The 14,010-nt window shown below is 42.4% G+C and overlaps 2 protein-coding genes across 3 annotated transcripts in view; one reads left to right on the plus strand and one right to left on the minus strand.

Annotated features, from left to right (window-relative positions):
- Nucleotides 1-5,176: 5,176 nt before the first annotated feature.
- The window catches only part of LOC119973469 (thymidine phosphorylase), a 151,846-nt gene continuing 143,012 nt past the window's right edge, over nucleotides 5,177-14,010 (minus strand). Inside the window, exon 12 of the mRNA XM_038811670.1 lies at nucleotides 5,177-5,422. The gene's annotated coding sequence lies outside the window, so the exon portion shown is untranslated. The remainder of the gene's footprint in view (nucleotides 5,423-14,010) is intronic.
- mapk8ip2 (mitogen-activated protein kinase 8 interacting protein 2) overlaps nucleotides 12,668-14,010 on the plus strand; it is a 66,842-nt gene continuing 65,499 nt past the window's right edge. The window contains exons 1-2 of one of the 2 annotated variants that reach the window (XM_038811664.1): nucleotides 12,668-12,930; nucleotides 13,098-13,208. In XM_038811664.1, coding sequence (XP_038667592.1) covers nucleotides 13,144-13,208 — 65 coding nt within the window. In that variant the 5' untranslated portion in view covers nucleotides 12,668-12,930; nucleotides 13,098-13,143. Of the gene's footprint in view, nucleotides 13,209-14,010 lie in introns of both variants that reach the window. The other variant, XM_038811666.1, reaches the window with a different exon arrangement.

A 14,010-nucleotide genomic window follows, 5' to 3' on the forward strand; every position in this document is an offset into this window, starting at 1 on the left:
GCTGGGGGCGGTCTCTTGCAGAATGCTGTCAACCACCGGGGTTGTCAGGAAAAGGAAAGACTTCAAAAATCCATTTTGGAAGGTTGCAACAGGCAGAGAAACTGAGAATGGGTTGAACCCTTCCAGAAAGTAGAGTGTGAGGAGCTATGGTCAAGACAGCTGTGAGTATTGGTCTGCTTGTAATGAATATTGGTAGGCAGTCTATCCAGTGAGGCCATGGAAGTGCTGTAGATGGAGAAAGAGGTGAAAACTGAAAGCAAAATCAAGGAACCTTTCCAGTCCAAACAAGAACATTAAGTGGTATGGGTGCAGTCATCTTTAGGATAATATGGGGTGATTTAGCATGTCCTATCCATCTAACCTGCACGTCTTCGGACTTTTGGAGGAAACCCACACAGACACTGGGAGAATGTGAAAACTCCACAGTAACCCAAGGCAGGAATTGAACCGTTGAACAGCAGCTAACTTGCGAGGGAGTTGTTGGAACCTGCATTTCTTAACACCTGAAAGGAAGATGAAATATTTCTTGTTAAGGTGTCGTATGAGACGAATGAAATGGAACTGTGGACAAGGACAGCTTTGAGATAGTGCTGTTGGAGTGATAGGTCAAATGTGTACATATGACTGCACATGGTACTGAATGTGGATCTCAGGAAGTAGCAAGAACAGCAGTCCAAGGAACGTTGTCACTGCTTTTGAATGGTTTGACCACCTTTCATCCATTTTTCATTTGTTTTGCTTTATATCACCTATTCTGCTGAATACCCTCTTTTCATGGATTTGTGTCAATCTTTGATATTATCTTTGAGCTCATTTGTTAACCATGGTTGCATAACTACACCAGTGGCTTCAGGGATATGTGCTAGTTTTATATGGTTCCAAATGCTTTCAACAATCCCACTGTCCTACTGATGCAAATTTATATCTCACCCTTTTGAAGCTTAACTTATTTACATTTAAAACTTTATCTCTTCAAGCCCAGCATCAAATTCAATCATGATTATCAATTTACAAAATTCTAATTTAGTGTCAGAATGTTAAATAATTCATCATTATGTCCAGTTTGGCCTGTTCCTGGATAATTTGAGAAAAAACAACCATGAGCACATTTTAGAAATTAATTACTGGGGCAGCACGGTGGCGCCAGTGATTAGCACTGCTGCCTCATGGCGCTGAGATCCCAGATTCAATCCTGGCTCTGGGTCACTGTCCGTGTGGAGTTTGCACAGTCTCCCCGTGCTTGCATGGGTTTCGCTTCCACAACCCAAAGATGTGCAGGGTAGGTGGACTGGCCAAGCACAATTGTCCCTAAATTAGAAAAAAATAATTGGGTACTCCTAATTCTTTTTAAAATCAATTACCTTTACAATTTGAGTTGTTCTGCTTTTCTTCGATTTAATTAATTTCTCTCTTTATAACCACATGGTTTTTATAAACTGCCATGCTTCCCCGAACTCCATATTTATATATTCTCCCACTACTTCACAGTTAACTTAATTGCAATGTAAGCCTACTTGTGACAATAAAGATTATTATTATAATTGTAGGAGGAGTTTTGAAATTCATTCTCTGGTGGTGGACGTACCCAGCAAGGCTGTAATTTATTGCCCTTGAGAAATGCGCTGCATTTTGAAACGTCACAGTCTACGTAAATGCGTATACATCTACAGTGCAATTTGGTAGAAAGTTCAAGAGATTTCATCCAGCAATGATGAAAGTGTGACAATATATATCTTAAATGGATAGTGTGATTTGGGAATGGTGGTGTTCCCATGCACCTGCTGTCCGAGGTGATAAAGGTCACGGGTTTGGAAGCTGCTGTCAAAGTAGGCTGAACAAGTTGCTGCATGGATCCTGTAAATCATAGATATTGTCTTGGTTTCAAGGACATTCTCTTTCACCACAACTGAAATTCAGTTCCATGTTTGGACCGACCCAGCAACAATAACTAATTAAAATTAAAATAATGAATTGGACATGTAGTTGTACAGATGTTACGTGTATTAAAAGCCTATCTTTTGAATTTCTCTTGTCTCTTTTGTTTTCTATCTCTTGTTTTCTGTGTTCTTATATCTTGTTTACAACTTCTCTTTTCCAGAATGGAGGTGGCCAGCTCATATTCTATCAGCGTGCTGATATGGAAGGACCCAAGCTCTCAGACTATTCCATATCCCCAACAGCAGATCCAGATGGGCTCAAAGTGGGTATTTGAGTCTTTTGAATGCCGCCATACCTGTCTAAAATCTTGCTATCTGTTTCCTGTATCTTTGCTGTGGATTCTGTCTGTTGAGAGTTATACCAACGAACAGGAAAATAAATCAATCAATATTAGTATGGTTTTTAATTTGTTTGGAAAATCTTTGTGCTTTTGATGGGTGAGTTGTACACCAGTACATAGTGGAGTGGTGCATGTGTACGCCTCCAGCTTTACATTATTATCTAATTGGTCCCATTCCTTCTCTTCTTTTATATTCCATTTTGGACTTATTAGATTCCTGTTTAAGTGACAGAGAGTGCCTGCTTTGTTTTCCCCTTTATGGCATTCCATGCACGGAAAGATCTCTATTTTTTTCCCCCTTTTACCATTGTTAATTCTGATTCTATGCTTTACTATCACGTTGCAAGCAGCCCTTCTTAAATTTTGAAAAACAATACTAGCTTTTTCATTTAACTCTAAATTTAAATAAAAGTATTCAATTTCTGAGCCTTTTTTAATAACTTATTGGTCTTTTAATGAATCATTGCTGCACTTTTTTGTGGTTCTATTATGCTTCCTAAAATGGGGTGTCCAAAATGCCAGCAGTAATCTGACTTGGGCCTATAATATCTGTATGAATTCCCCTCATGCATGCTTTTATATTCCCCATTCCTATAGATAAAACACCAAACCCCATTTGCCTTTTTCTACCTATGCTTCCAATATACCTTCTCCCTTAAACCCTCCACTCCAATATTTTGTTAAGCAACTAACCTTTTGAGTTGTATGTTCCCCGAATACTCTATGCTTATTTTATTGCATTCTACTACATCGGCCATCTATCTGCCTAGTTTGCCAACTTTTCTGAGACATCCTTCGAATCAGTAGATAAAAGGCAGAATAAATGAGGTCAGGTATAAAATGGACATGATACAGCTAAAAGTTATCCTTACTTAACTGCATTAAAAAACCTATGGATGGGCAGCACGGTGGCCTAGTGGTTAGCACAACCGCCTCACGGCGCTGAGGTCCCAGGTTCGATCCCGGCTCTGGGTCACTGTCCGTGTGGAGTTTGCACATTCTCCCCGTGTCTGCGTGGGTTTCGCCCCCACAACCCAAAAATGTGCAGAGTAGGTGGATTGGCCACGCTAAATTGCCCCTTAATTGGAAAAAATAATTGGGTAATCTAAATTTATTTTAAAAAACCTATGGATAGAAAATCACAGGTGTGCACCTGTGACGTTTGCCAGTTCCGTGGTGAGGCTGCATGTCAGATGGGTTTGGAAAATTATCCTCCTTATTCTGAATCAGTTGAAAAGCAATTTTGTTTATCATAGAATCCGAGAATTTACAGTGCTGAAGGAGGCCATTCGGCCCATCGAGTTTGCACCGGTCCTTGGAAAGAGCACCCCGCCTAAGATCGCGCCTCCACCCCATCCCAGTAACCCCACCTAATCATTTTTAGGAAACCCATGCTGGGAATAAAGGATAAAGTGATAGATTTCTGCAAGTATGTTACCAGATTTAGTGTCGTCCAATAAATGAATTACAGGGATATCAATATATATCTGCTTCATGGGTGTGCTGGATAAGAGTCAATCTTTCCTCATTCATAACTTTTTGCGCTTCAACCCTTTGATGGTGCCAGTTTTGCATCCAACGGTGTAACTGAATCTTTATTTTTCTTTTGCATTATTCTTTCTCTTGGTTTCTCTGCATTGTCGAACAGGAGCTACTTGCTGAGGATACAATTTAAGATCCTGCTTTCCCAATGCAATGGAAAGGCTTGTAACACACACTCTGATAGGGAGCACTACACTCTGATAGGAAGCTTTATCTCATTTGACCAATTTAATAAACTGCTCACTATGCGGTTTCCCCAACACTGGGGAAACCAAATACAAACTTGGCCAGCCATATTAACACTGTAGCTATAAGAGCAGGTCAGAGGCCTGGAATTCTGGAGTGAGTAACTCGCCTGATTCTCCAAAGTCTGACCACTATCTACAAGACCGAAGCAAGGAGTGTGATGGGCTACTCTCCATCTTCCAGCACAGAGCCTGCTTCAATGGCATACCATCTGCCGCCTTAAACATTCACTCCCTCCAACACTGGCTGCAGTATGTACCATATGCAAGATGCACTGGAGTAACTTGTCCCATTGCCATCCCATTCTGCCTCACACCATCTCTTGCTATTTAATCTCTCCTACTTCCCATCCTAATACAGATGTTCTCTTCTTGTTCTTTGCTCCCTCCTTCTGCTGCCTCCATACGTAGTTGAAAGCTTTTGCACCTCTTTTCCAATTCTATTCAAAGGTAATTGGTGCAAATGTCAACGTTTCTCGTGCTTGATAGATGCTACCTGACCTGCTAAATGTTTCCTTTTTTTAAATTTCAGATTTCCAATATGTGCAAAATTTTGCTTTTCTATTTTAATTGAAAGTTTCTCTCTGTTTAGAAAGTTTTGTCTGATGCTCTGGGAGTGAAAGGTGTGGTGACGAAAGAGCGTTGGTTGTATATGGTTGGGCAAACACGTATTCATGTGGATCAAGTGCAAGGATTAGGTAACTTCATGGAATTGGAGGTGAGACATTTACAAAATCGGTGAAACTTTCCTTATTTCTTCGCTCCAGTGAAGCCATTGACTGCCCCATGTACGGTTCCAAGTGAACCGAGGCAGAATCAACATAGTGCTGTCGGAGCTAAGCCATACTAGTCTTCACCTGTACTCCATACGTGTATTTTCCAGCAGATTAGTAATCAGGAACTAGAACCCTGCCTCATTATTGTTTCTCCTCCTTAGCATGCTTATTGAAACCTGCTTAAGATTCGGTAATGTAAGCCTGCTTGTGACAATAAAGATTATTATTATTATTATCCAAATTGGAAGCTGCAGGTATGCATGGCTCAATCCCACATTTGGAAATGTACACGTCATTGGGAGCTCCAAGAAATTTATCAGTCCTGATACACTGGATTTGATAAAGCTCTCTTTTATTTTGTTCATGTTCAGTTATAAAGCTTCTTTAAAAAGAAACACCATAATATTATGTCTTTAGCACAGTTATCCACAAATTGCTGAACAAAACGAAAGCTGGTGACATGCAAAGGCATTACACGTATGATTAGTGTATCACCTGCTTACCATTTCAGGCAAGGAGTACTTGAAGTCATGTGCAATGAAACTGATGAACGAGTGGATTGTTCTCTGAGAATGATCCATCTACAAAAGAATGGGAGAGAGATTATGAATTAGATTGTATTCAGTGTTATGAATGGAATCAAACTGGAGATTGGGTTTGGAATCTTCCCATCTGTGAAATTTCATTCCACACCATGCAGTGCCTCATCAAGCACTGCTGAAATAAACAAAATACCTTTGGCTACTTCAGCCACTGATCCATTGGATTGTATTTATTCAGTGATGTGGTTTAACCATTGGGATTGTGTCCGATGGGAAGACCTTTAGTTTGTTAAAACTTGCATTTGTGTGATGAGTGTGATCCTGTTTGTAAAACGGTAAATGTGGTGATTTTTGTATTTAACAGTTAATCTGGTTTCTCCAAGGTGGTTCTTAGTGAAGACCAAAACCTGGAAGAAGGCGAAGCTATAGCTCAGAAGCTGATGGAGGAGCTGGGGATAAAGAAAGAAGACCTCATGACTGGGGCTTACATGGACTTGATTTTAACCAACAAATAGGTTCAAGAGAGATGGTTCAACATTCATTGGCTGTCCGCTGCAGCGGTGACAGCGGGTCAGCCGATATTAACATTGGTTCAGAACAATACTATAGAGGACAAATGTGAAGAGTAGTTACTGCCTACTCAGAGATCAAGTTCACAGGCTGATAGTCCACAATTCAAGAAGTAGAATTAAAGACACTCGTGGCTGAGGCTCGCATGTGAAGAATGTCCACTTGGATGAGGTACTTGGAGGGCCATGCCCCAAGGTAGATTGAACCAACAGGCAAATTGACAAGTGTACATTAAAATCAAGTATTTCCCCATCACAACCTTGTTGCTATGAGCTGCTAATGATAGTCCAGGTGTCTCCTCTTTGGTACGAAGTTAGCAGCAAGCGAATGGTCTCTGGTTTGTTCGCATTGGTGAAAGCCTTGTCCAGCTTGAAACATAGTTTACTTTCAAACATCACTGTGCTGCTAAAATCAACCATGGTGTGAAGTACAAATGTCTCAATAAATTCAAATAGGAATAGCGATTAACCATTCGGCTTATTGAGTCTGTTCCATTTTATTAAGCCTGGTGGCTCTACCTCTTTAATCCCCATTCACCACAACAGCAACTTTTACTTCTAAAAGATAAACAAAATGTGCCAAGGCACCACCAGCATTTTAAGGCAAAATTGGACACCAATTCACATAAGGTGATATCAGAACAGATGGCCAAATCCTTATTAAAATTGAAGCTTTCGGGAACGTCTTTAAAGGAGGAAAGAGAGATTTAGGGGGATAATTTCAGAGCTTGGGGCCTAGGCGGTTGAAAGTGGTGCTACCAATTGTGGAGCAAATAGAATGAGGAAAGCTTGAGGCCAGAATTAAAGGAGTGCAGATACTTCAGAGTGCTGTGTGATTGGAACAGATTACAGAGATGGGGAACTGAACTCAATATAGGTAAGTGAGTGCAGCGATGATGGGTGTTCGAGGGCAGCAATCATAAGTGTTTGCGAATAAGCACATAGCTTTTGTTGACCTCAAATTTACAGAAGGTAGGACATGAGAGGCCAGCCATGAGTGCATTGGAATGCTCAAGTCTAGACAAAAAAGATGTGGATGAACTGAATGTGCTATTGTCATCTTACCGAATTGAAATTAGATTACTTTCATGGTGGTGTGGATATGTAATCAAAAGCTCATCATAGGGTCAAATCTGACACCAAGGGTTTGAACAGTCTAGTTCGGCCTCCGATAGATACCAGGGAGAGGGATTGGCATCTGCTGGCTCAAGAGTTTGTAGCAGGGATAGAAGACAATTCAGTTGGAGTAAATTTCTGATCATCCAATACTACATGCCGTGTAATCAGTCTGACCCATTTGGAGACAGTTGAGAAAGGTGCTGGATGGTGAGCTGCGTGTCATTGGTGTCAATGTGATAATTGGGGTGTTTTCCTCCAAAGGGTGGTATCTTTTGGCTTCCATATGTTGTGACAATGGTGATTGATCATCCTTTTCATCTGTTAGTCACCCATTCTTCCAGTCCTGCTGTATTTTAGTCTCACCACCACATTCTTCCATCTGACATTAGGTTTTCTTCTTCCTGACAGTCCTATCTCCATCATTCACCTCACCACATGTTCCCTATTGTTCTGGATGACCACACACACTATTCTGTCTGCACAATGTTCACTGATCCCTGATGTAATGGTTATTGAACTTGTCCTTTAGATTTGAAATAGGAACCAAAGAGATAATAGCAATGGAAACTGGCTGCAATGAGAATGGAACCAGGCCAGTGACGTCCCATCCAGCTGGATAATGATGGAGATACTTTGGAGGAAGATGCTTTGGTCAGCTTTGTCAACAGCTGCAAACAGGACAATGAGGAATTTGCTGCTGTTTCTCTGATATCTGAACAGCCAACTAACCTATAATTCTTTCAAACAACTCAATTTTGCAAGCATAGGTTGGGGCATGCATAAATATTTCGCCTATTTAAAAATGCTTTGCTCTTCCTCTGAAAACCAAGTTTTTTTTTAAATATCCAGTTACCCCTGGCAAGCATTCATTGAATGCTTTCAACTCAACCAACTCAAAGGGAATATAAAGAAATATGGGGTTCGTCCTCAGCTTGCTGCATCAGTGTATGGGCCTCCCAAGAAACACAAAGTGGGTCCTCCCAAGGCCATATATGCAGGAGCAGTGGCTTCCTCAACCCCAGCTCCTGCAAAAAAGACACTAAAGTGATCTCTCTTTTTGCCCTGTCTTACCTATAATCTGTTCTGCACAGCATGAATTCGACAAATTGTTACAACCAGTTTTGAACAGGTTTTACAGATACATGAAGGGTTCCTTCACATTTGCTGAGACCACACAGGACTTGTATATCAATAGCAATGCTGTTTCCATCTCCTCATCTGACATTTCTAGCCTATTAACCCTTTTGCTGTTCGCAATAGGCAAGCTATAGGTGATACCCGATCCCCCTGTACTTGCAAAACGCAAAACAGTGCCCAACATTAGATGTGATTCCGTGATTGGATAATATTTCCTAAGTAGTCTTCAGCGTGCTAAAAATTACACTGACAACAAATTTAAGAGTGTCAGACTGGCAGTGTGACACATTTGCATGTACTGGAAGCCACATATATTAATACATAGGGACTGCTCTTTGCTGACAGAAAGAAAATGTGTATAAAGTGCCTGTTTCAGCTAAACAAAATAAGATAGCCACTTGCTGGTTCATCCCTCAGGGAAACGCCCTGACCAATCAGTGTCAAGCTGCCTGGTTGAAGTTTCAAACAATGCTTGGCAGTTAACTGTCAATCACCAAAGTTTCTAAGTCAACACCTCTACCAATCAGAATCCACTTTCCAACCAAACAGCACTGTCTTATCAGACCGTGTGATGTTCTTTCCCCCCTGACATTGGTATTCTTGAGATTATCCTGATGAGTGCAAGATGAAAAATTTTGACAAAATGTCTTTTTCCAGCAATACTCAAGATCATGTTTAAAATGGGACATAAGATATCATTTGTGCCACACATGTGACAGGCAGTTACCATCTCCAACAAGACAAAACCTAATCATTTCCTCTTGACGCTCAAAAATATTATCAAAGCTGAATAAAGGGTGGCACAGTGGCCCAATTGTTAGCACTGCTGCCTCACGCGCTGAGGACCCAGATTCGATCCCGCACCCAGGTCACTGTCTGTGTGGAGTTTGCACATTCTCTCTGTGTCTACGTGGGTCTCACCACACAACCTAAAAGGTATGCAGGGTAAGTGGACTGGCCACGCTAAATTGCCCCTTAAGTGGAAAAAAAATAATTGGGTGCTCTAAATTTCTTTTTAAAAAGCTGAACTTCCCACCATGTGGGGGTTACCATTAATCAGAAACTTAACTGAATCAGCCACATAAATACTGTGGTTGCAAAAGCAGATCAGAAACTTGAATTTTGTGCTAACTCACCTCGTGTCTACAAAGTTCATCCATATATGTATTTATAAAGAACAAGTCAGCAGTGTGATCGAATATTCACTACTTGCCTGGATGAGTGCAGTTCAAACAACACTAGAACCTCAACACCATCCTGCACAAAGGAGGCCACTTGATTGTTGCCCCAACCAGCACCTTAAACATCCATTCCCTTCACTAGCACACATTGCAGTAGTGTGTCTACAATTGCACTGAAACAACGCACTAAGCTTGCTTCAACAGCATCTTCCAAATCTGAGGTTGATCACTTAGATGGACAAGGGAGCATCATCCTTCGCAAACTACCCTTCATGTCATGCACCATTCTGAACTAGAACTATATCCTTCGCTGCCGCAGGTTAAAAATCCTGGAACTTTCTACCTGACGGCACTGTGGACTGCTCTTCACCACATGGACTGTAGCAGTTCAAAAAAAGCGGCTCATCACCACCTTCTCAAGAACAATTGATTAGGCAAACGATGCCCGCATCCTGAAGTACGTTAAGAAAATAAGATGCTACTTGGTCATCGCTTGCAGGATGATGTAATTGCAGAGTTATAACAAGTTTATATGAAACAGGCAGGTTCCAGTATAACATTGGATATTCAAATTTCTTTTTTAAAATATTTTTATTCGTATCTCAGATATCGGTACGGATATTCAAATTTCTCACGGGAATAGAAAGATAAGGACAGAATCTAAAACATTAAAAGGGGAGCATGAATTACACCTGTAATTTGATTCGATTATCCCTCTCCCGGTGAGATCAACTTCATCTGAAGGTGATGTTCGAAATTTATCTTTATGCAACTTTATGAGAGATCCGTTTGTATAGTAATGAAAATTAATATAGAAATAAAATAATGCAGATTTCATAGTGTTAATTATTCCATCCTTAAAATTGGGTTTTCTTTCTTTGGAACTCTTCCCGAATAAACATGTTTGATCAGAGGCCTCTTCAATTCTTAAAATGTCTAGTGCTGTGGTTTTGGCTTGAAATATCGGTTCAACTGTTTATCCTGGCCTACGTGGCCCATTTGTATAGTTTTAATTGTAGCACGTCATTCATTAAGAGCTGACAAATAAAATCCATGAATGTGGAATTTATGTGTGGATCATGTCAATAGCTACTTATATTTATTTGCATTGTATGATTTTATCGTTTTTCTCCTGCATAAATTGATCTTAAGATTTCTGTTCACCCCATTGTGCTCAGTATTGCTTGTTTCCTGAGACAACATTTGAGCAAAATGGGATGTCTTTGTATTTTAGTGACGGACTATTTTAAACATGGTGGTTTTGTTTTTAAACATGTGGGGCTGGATTTTCCGTAGGCCCACACCGAAATTGGGAACAGCGATTGGGCGGAGAATGGCTTCCAATGCCAGAATCAGGGCAGATGCCGGTTCACAATGCTCCACCCCCTCCAAATCGGCATCATCGGGATGCACGCTGCACGCAGCGCAACACCGTTGATGCATCATCAGCCGGCTCACCCGCAATGCTCCGCCTCCAATGGACCGAGTTCCCGACAGGGCGGGCCACGTGGTCCCAGCAGTCGTGAGCCATTGCGTGCTGGCTGCAGACAGTGTCCAGCGCCACCACACTCGGCCAAGATCCGTGCCGCTTCCCAGGGGGCTTCTGCTAGGGCTAGGGGGAGTGATGGGAGGGGGGGTGACCAGGGGGTGAGCTGTGGGATCAGGATGGGTGGGTATGTGGTCCAGCATGGCCGGCACCATGCTTCCTGGTGTGACCAGTGGGGCCATAGTCATGCATGGCTGCAGCTTGTCAGCCCTGTGCATTGGCGGCCTGGGACCCGGCGATTCTCTGGCCACTCTCCGCATGATCTACAGGTGTTCCATGCATCGTCGGTGCTAACCCCTCACCAGTACCGGAATCAGTGAGGTATTCCTGTCGTGGAGCACCATGGATTTTCCGTTGGCGCCGGCATTTGGCCTCAGAAACAGATGGTACTGGTACCAGCCCATGGTACTTTTTGAAATGAAATCTGAAAATGTTAGAAATACAAAACAAGTCAGGCAGCTTCTGTAAAGATGGAAATAGGGTTAACCATTCTGTTGTTTTGTCAGAACCGGGAAAAATACGAATTGAACATGCTTCACGCATGTATAGAGGCAGGGAGAGGGAGCGAAAAACAAAAGGGAAGGTAAGATCATTTAATTGACATAGGACTTCATGGCGCAAGGCTAAAGAAACTCAGTCCACCAACGATTGGAATAGTTAGGAGGCTGTCGCAGACGCGATGGGTGGAAGGGCATTTTCTGTGCTTTCGAGCTGCATGACTATGAATGCTGCATGACCTGCTGGGTATTTTCATTATTTTCTGGTTATATTTCAGATTTCCAACATAGACAGCACGCCGGTTTCGAAATAGCTCTTTCCTGCATGTTGGTTTCCAAATTTCTTCAATGAGGCGCACACCTTTCCTCAGGGTTCAAAGCCCAGCGGCACCTCACATGCTTTGTGTGACCTTTAAGCCACAGCGCAACATTGGGGCAAAGCTCCTCGCAGTGCTCTTTAAATCTATCCATCCTCCATTCACCTGAGGAAGGAGCTGCGCTCCGAAAGCTCATGTTTGAAACAAACCTGTTGGACTTTAACCTGGTGTTGTAAGACTTCTTACTTTAAATCAAAGGTTACCGTCGACTAGCGTTTAATTTCGTGAAACCACAAAGATTTCTGACTCTTATGGGGATTGGCCGTCACCGCCATTGAATAGGTGTCAAGCAGGTGTATAAGACAATGTCCATGCTGAAGGTTTCGAATTCACAGTAAGAAGATGTGCATCAGTACACGCTCTGAAATTCCCTCCCTGTAGCCCTACTTCTCCTTTCAGTTGTATCTTGCCCACATCACAACCTTGATTGTTCGGATGTACTTCATTGGCTGTAGAGAGCTTCGGGGAGCCCTGAGAGCTGGGAAATCTGACAGAAGTGTAAATCTTTCAAATGCCACTTCTTTGAACCGAGCTTTTTGGTCACTGCTTATGCTATACCTCCTTTCGTGGATGTGGGTCCAATTGGTGTTCGATAATGGTTGCAATAGGTTAAAGGTGCTATATAAAATGCAAATTGCCCAATTCATGGCTCAGAAGTTAATGTTGACGCCCCGTGGCCGCGGGAGCTGTTGGCATTCAGCACCACGGGACTGTGGACAGCTCCCAGTTCCAATTTCCCCTTTAAATCAGTCCTCGCGCGAAGGATGGCTGGAGGGGGAGTGGGGAATAAAATAATTCCCTTCGCCTTTCCACATCATGACGTGTTAATCCCCCTCCCCCCTCGCTCCCTCCTCCTCACTTCATCTGCAGCATCCCTCTGCACAGTCAGTGTGAGGAGCTGGGTGCAGCAGGAGCGGAGCTGGTTTGCATTGCGGTTATGTAGCTTCCAGCAAATAGCCAAACAAAAAGCCTCTCGCTCGCTGCAACAACACACAAAAAAAATCCCCAGAACATAATTTTCGACGCAAATCAGTGGGCCGAGTGCGCAGAGCAGGCGGTCCCGGGACATCGCGGTGATGCAGCCACGTTAGTGCGGGGGGTCCAGGTGTTCAGCAGTGCGGGTTGGTCCCTCCTTGTATGATGTTATATATAACATATGTCAATATCTTTCCACATTTGTGCCGTTTAAAGCTATCGAAGCTTGTGAAGAGCCCGGCTTGCGGTTTCTCTCTGAATTGGAAGCTTTGATTTTGTTATTTTTTCTCTCCCTCGCCTTTCCTCCCATCAGTTGCAAAAAGCCTCTTGTGTCCTTGGGTTATTTTTTGCGTCAGAAGATGGCGGATCCCACAGAGATGTTCTCCCTCTCAACCTTCCACTCTCTCTCCCCTCCGGGCTGCAGGTAAGGGGAGATTTGATTTAATTTATCCTTTTAAGAATAATGTATTCATATCCACGCGGTCTTTAATTCTGACCACAGTGCAGCATTTCAGGATTTAATCTGTTATTGTTTCCTATTATTAATCGCGGGCTAAAACCCCAGGCGCAATACACCATCTGAATATTGCGATTGAAAAGAAATAAATGCAGCAAAGGTTTGCCAGGAGGGCTAAAGATTCAATGCCGTTTTGCTCGATAATGTGTCAAGGATGAAAATATCGCTGGCCATGTCTGAAGCTGCTGTCAATTCTGGGCCTGGTGGATTGCCAATGATATTTATCCATGTTTATTAAGGATGGCGGGTTGTTTCGGGGCCTGGAACGCGATAACTGCGGTCTGTTATGAAATTAGAATTAGAAATCCACCTTGCGATGTGTGTTCTTTATTACACAGTGAAATATAACGACACCCTTCCCCCAACACACACACACACACACACATCTCCACAACACAACTGCAAGCGCACCCAACTCGACACACCCATATACACAGGCAGACAGAAAAACATTCGCACGCCCAACCACAAACCGCTTTCAATAATACAGCAGACATCTCAAAGTGCTTTACACCCAGTGAGGTATTTTAGAAGTGCCCTCAAGATTGTTGAAGTGCCCTCCTGTTGTAGGTATTTAATATGGTAAGATATCACAAGACATGTTGTCAAACAAAATTTGATGCAGAGACATAAATGGAGATATTCTAACGAATTACCAAACGTTGTTTCAGTGTTCAAAGAGGTCAGTTTTATGGAGTACCTTGAAAGG

This window comes from Scyliorhinus canicula, chromosome 11 (assembly GCF_902713615.1).
Source record: "Scyliorhinus canicula chromosome 11, sScyCan1.1, whole genome shotgun sequence".
NCBI classification, from domain to species: Eukaryota; Metazoa; Chordata; class Chondrichthyes; order Carcharhiniformes; family Scyliorhinidae; genus Scyliorhinus; species Scyliorhinus canicula.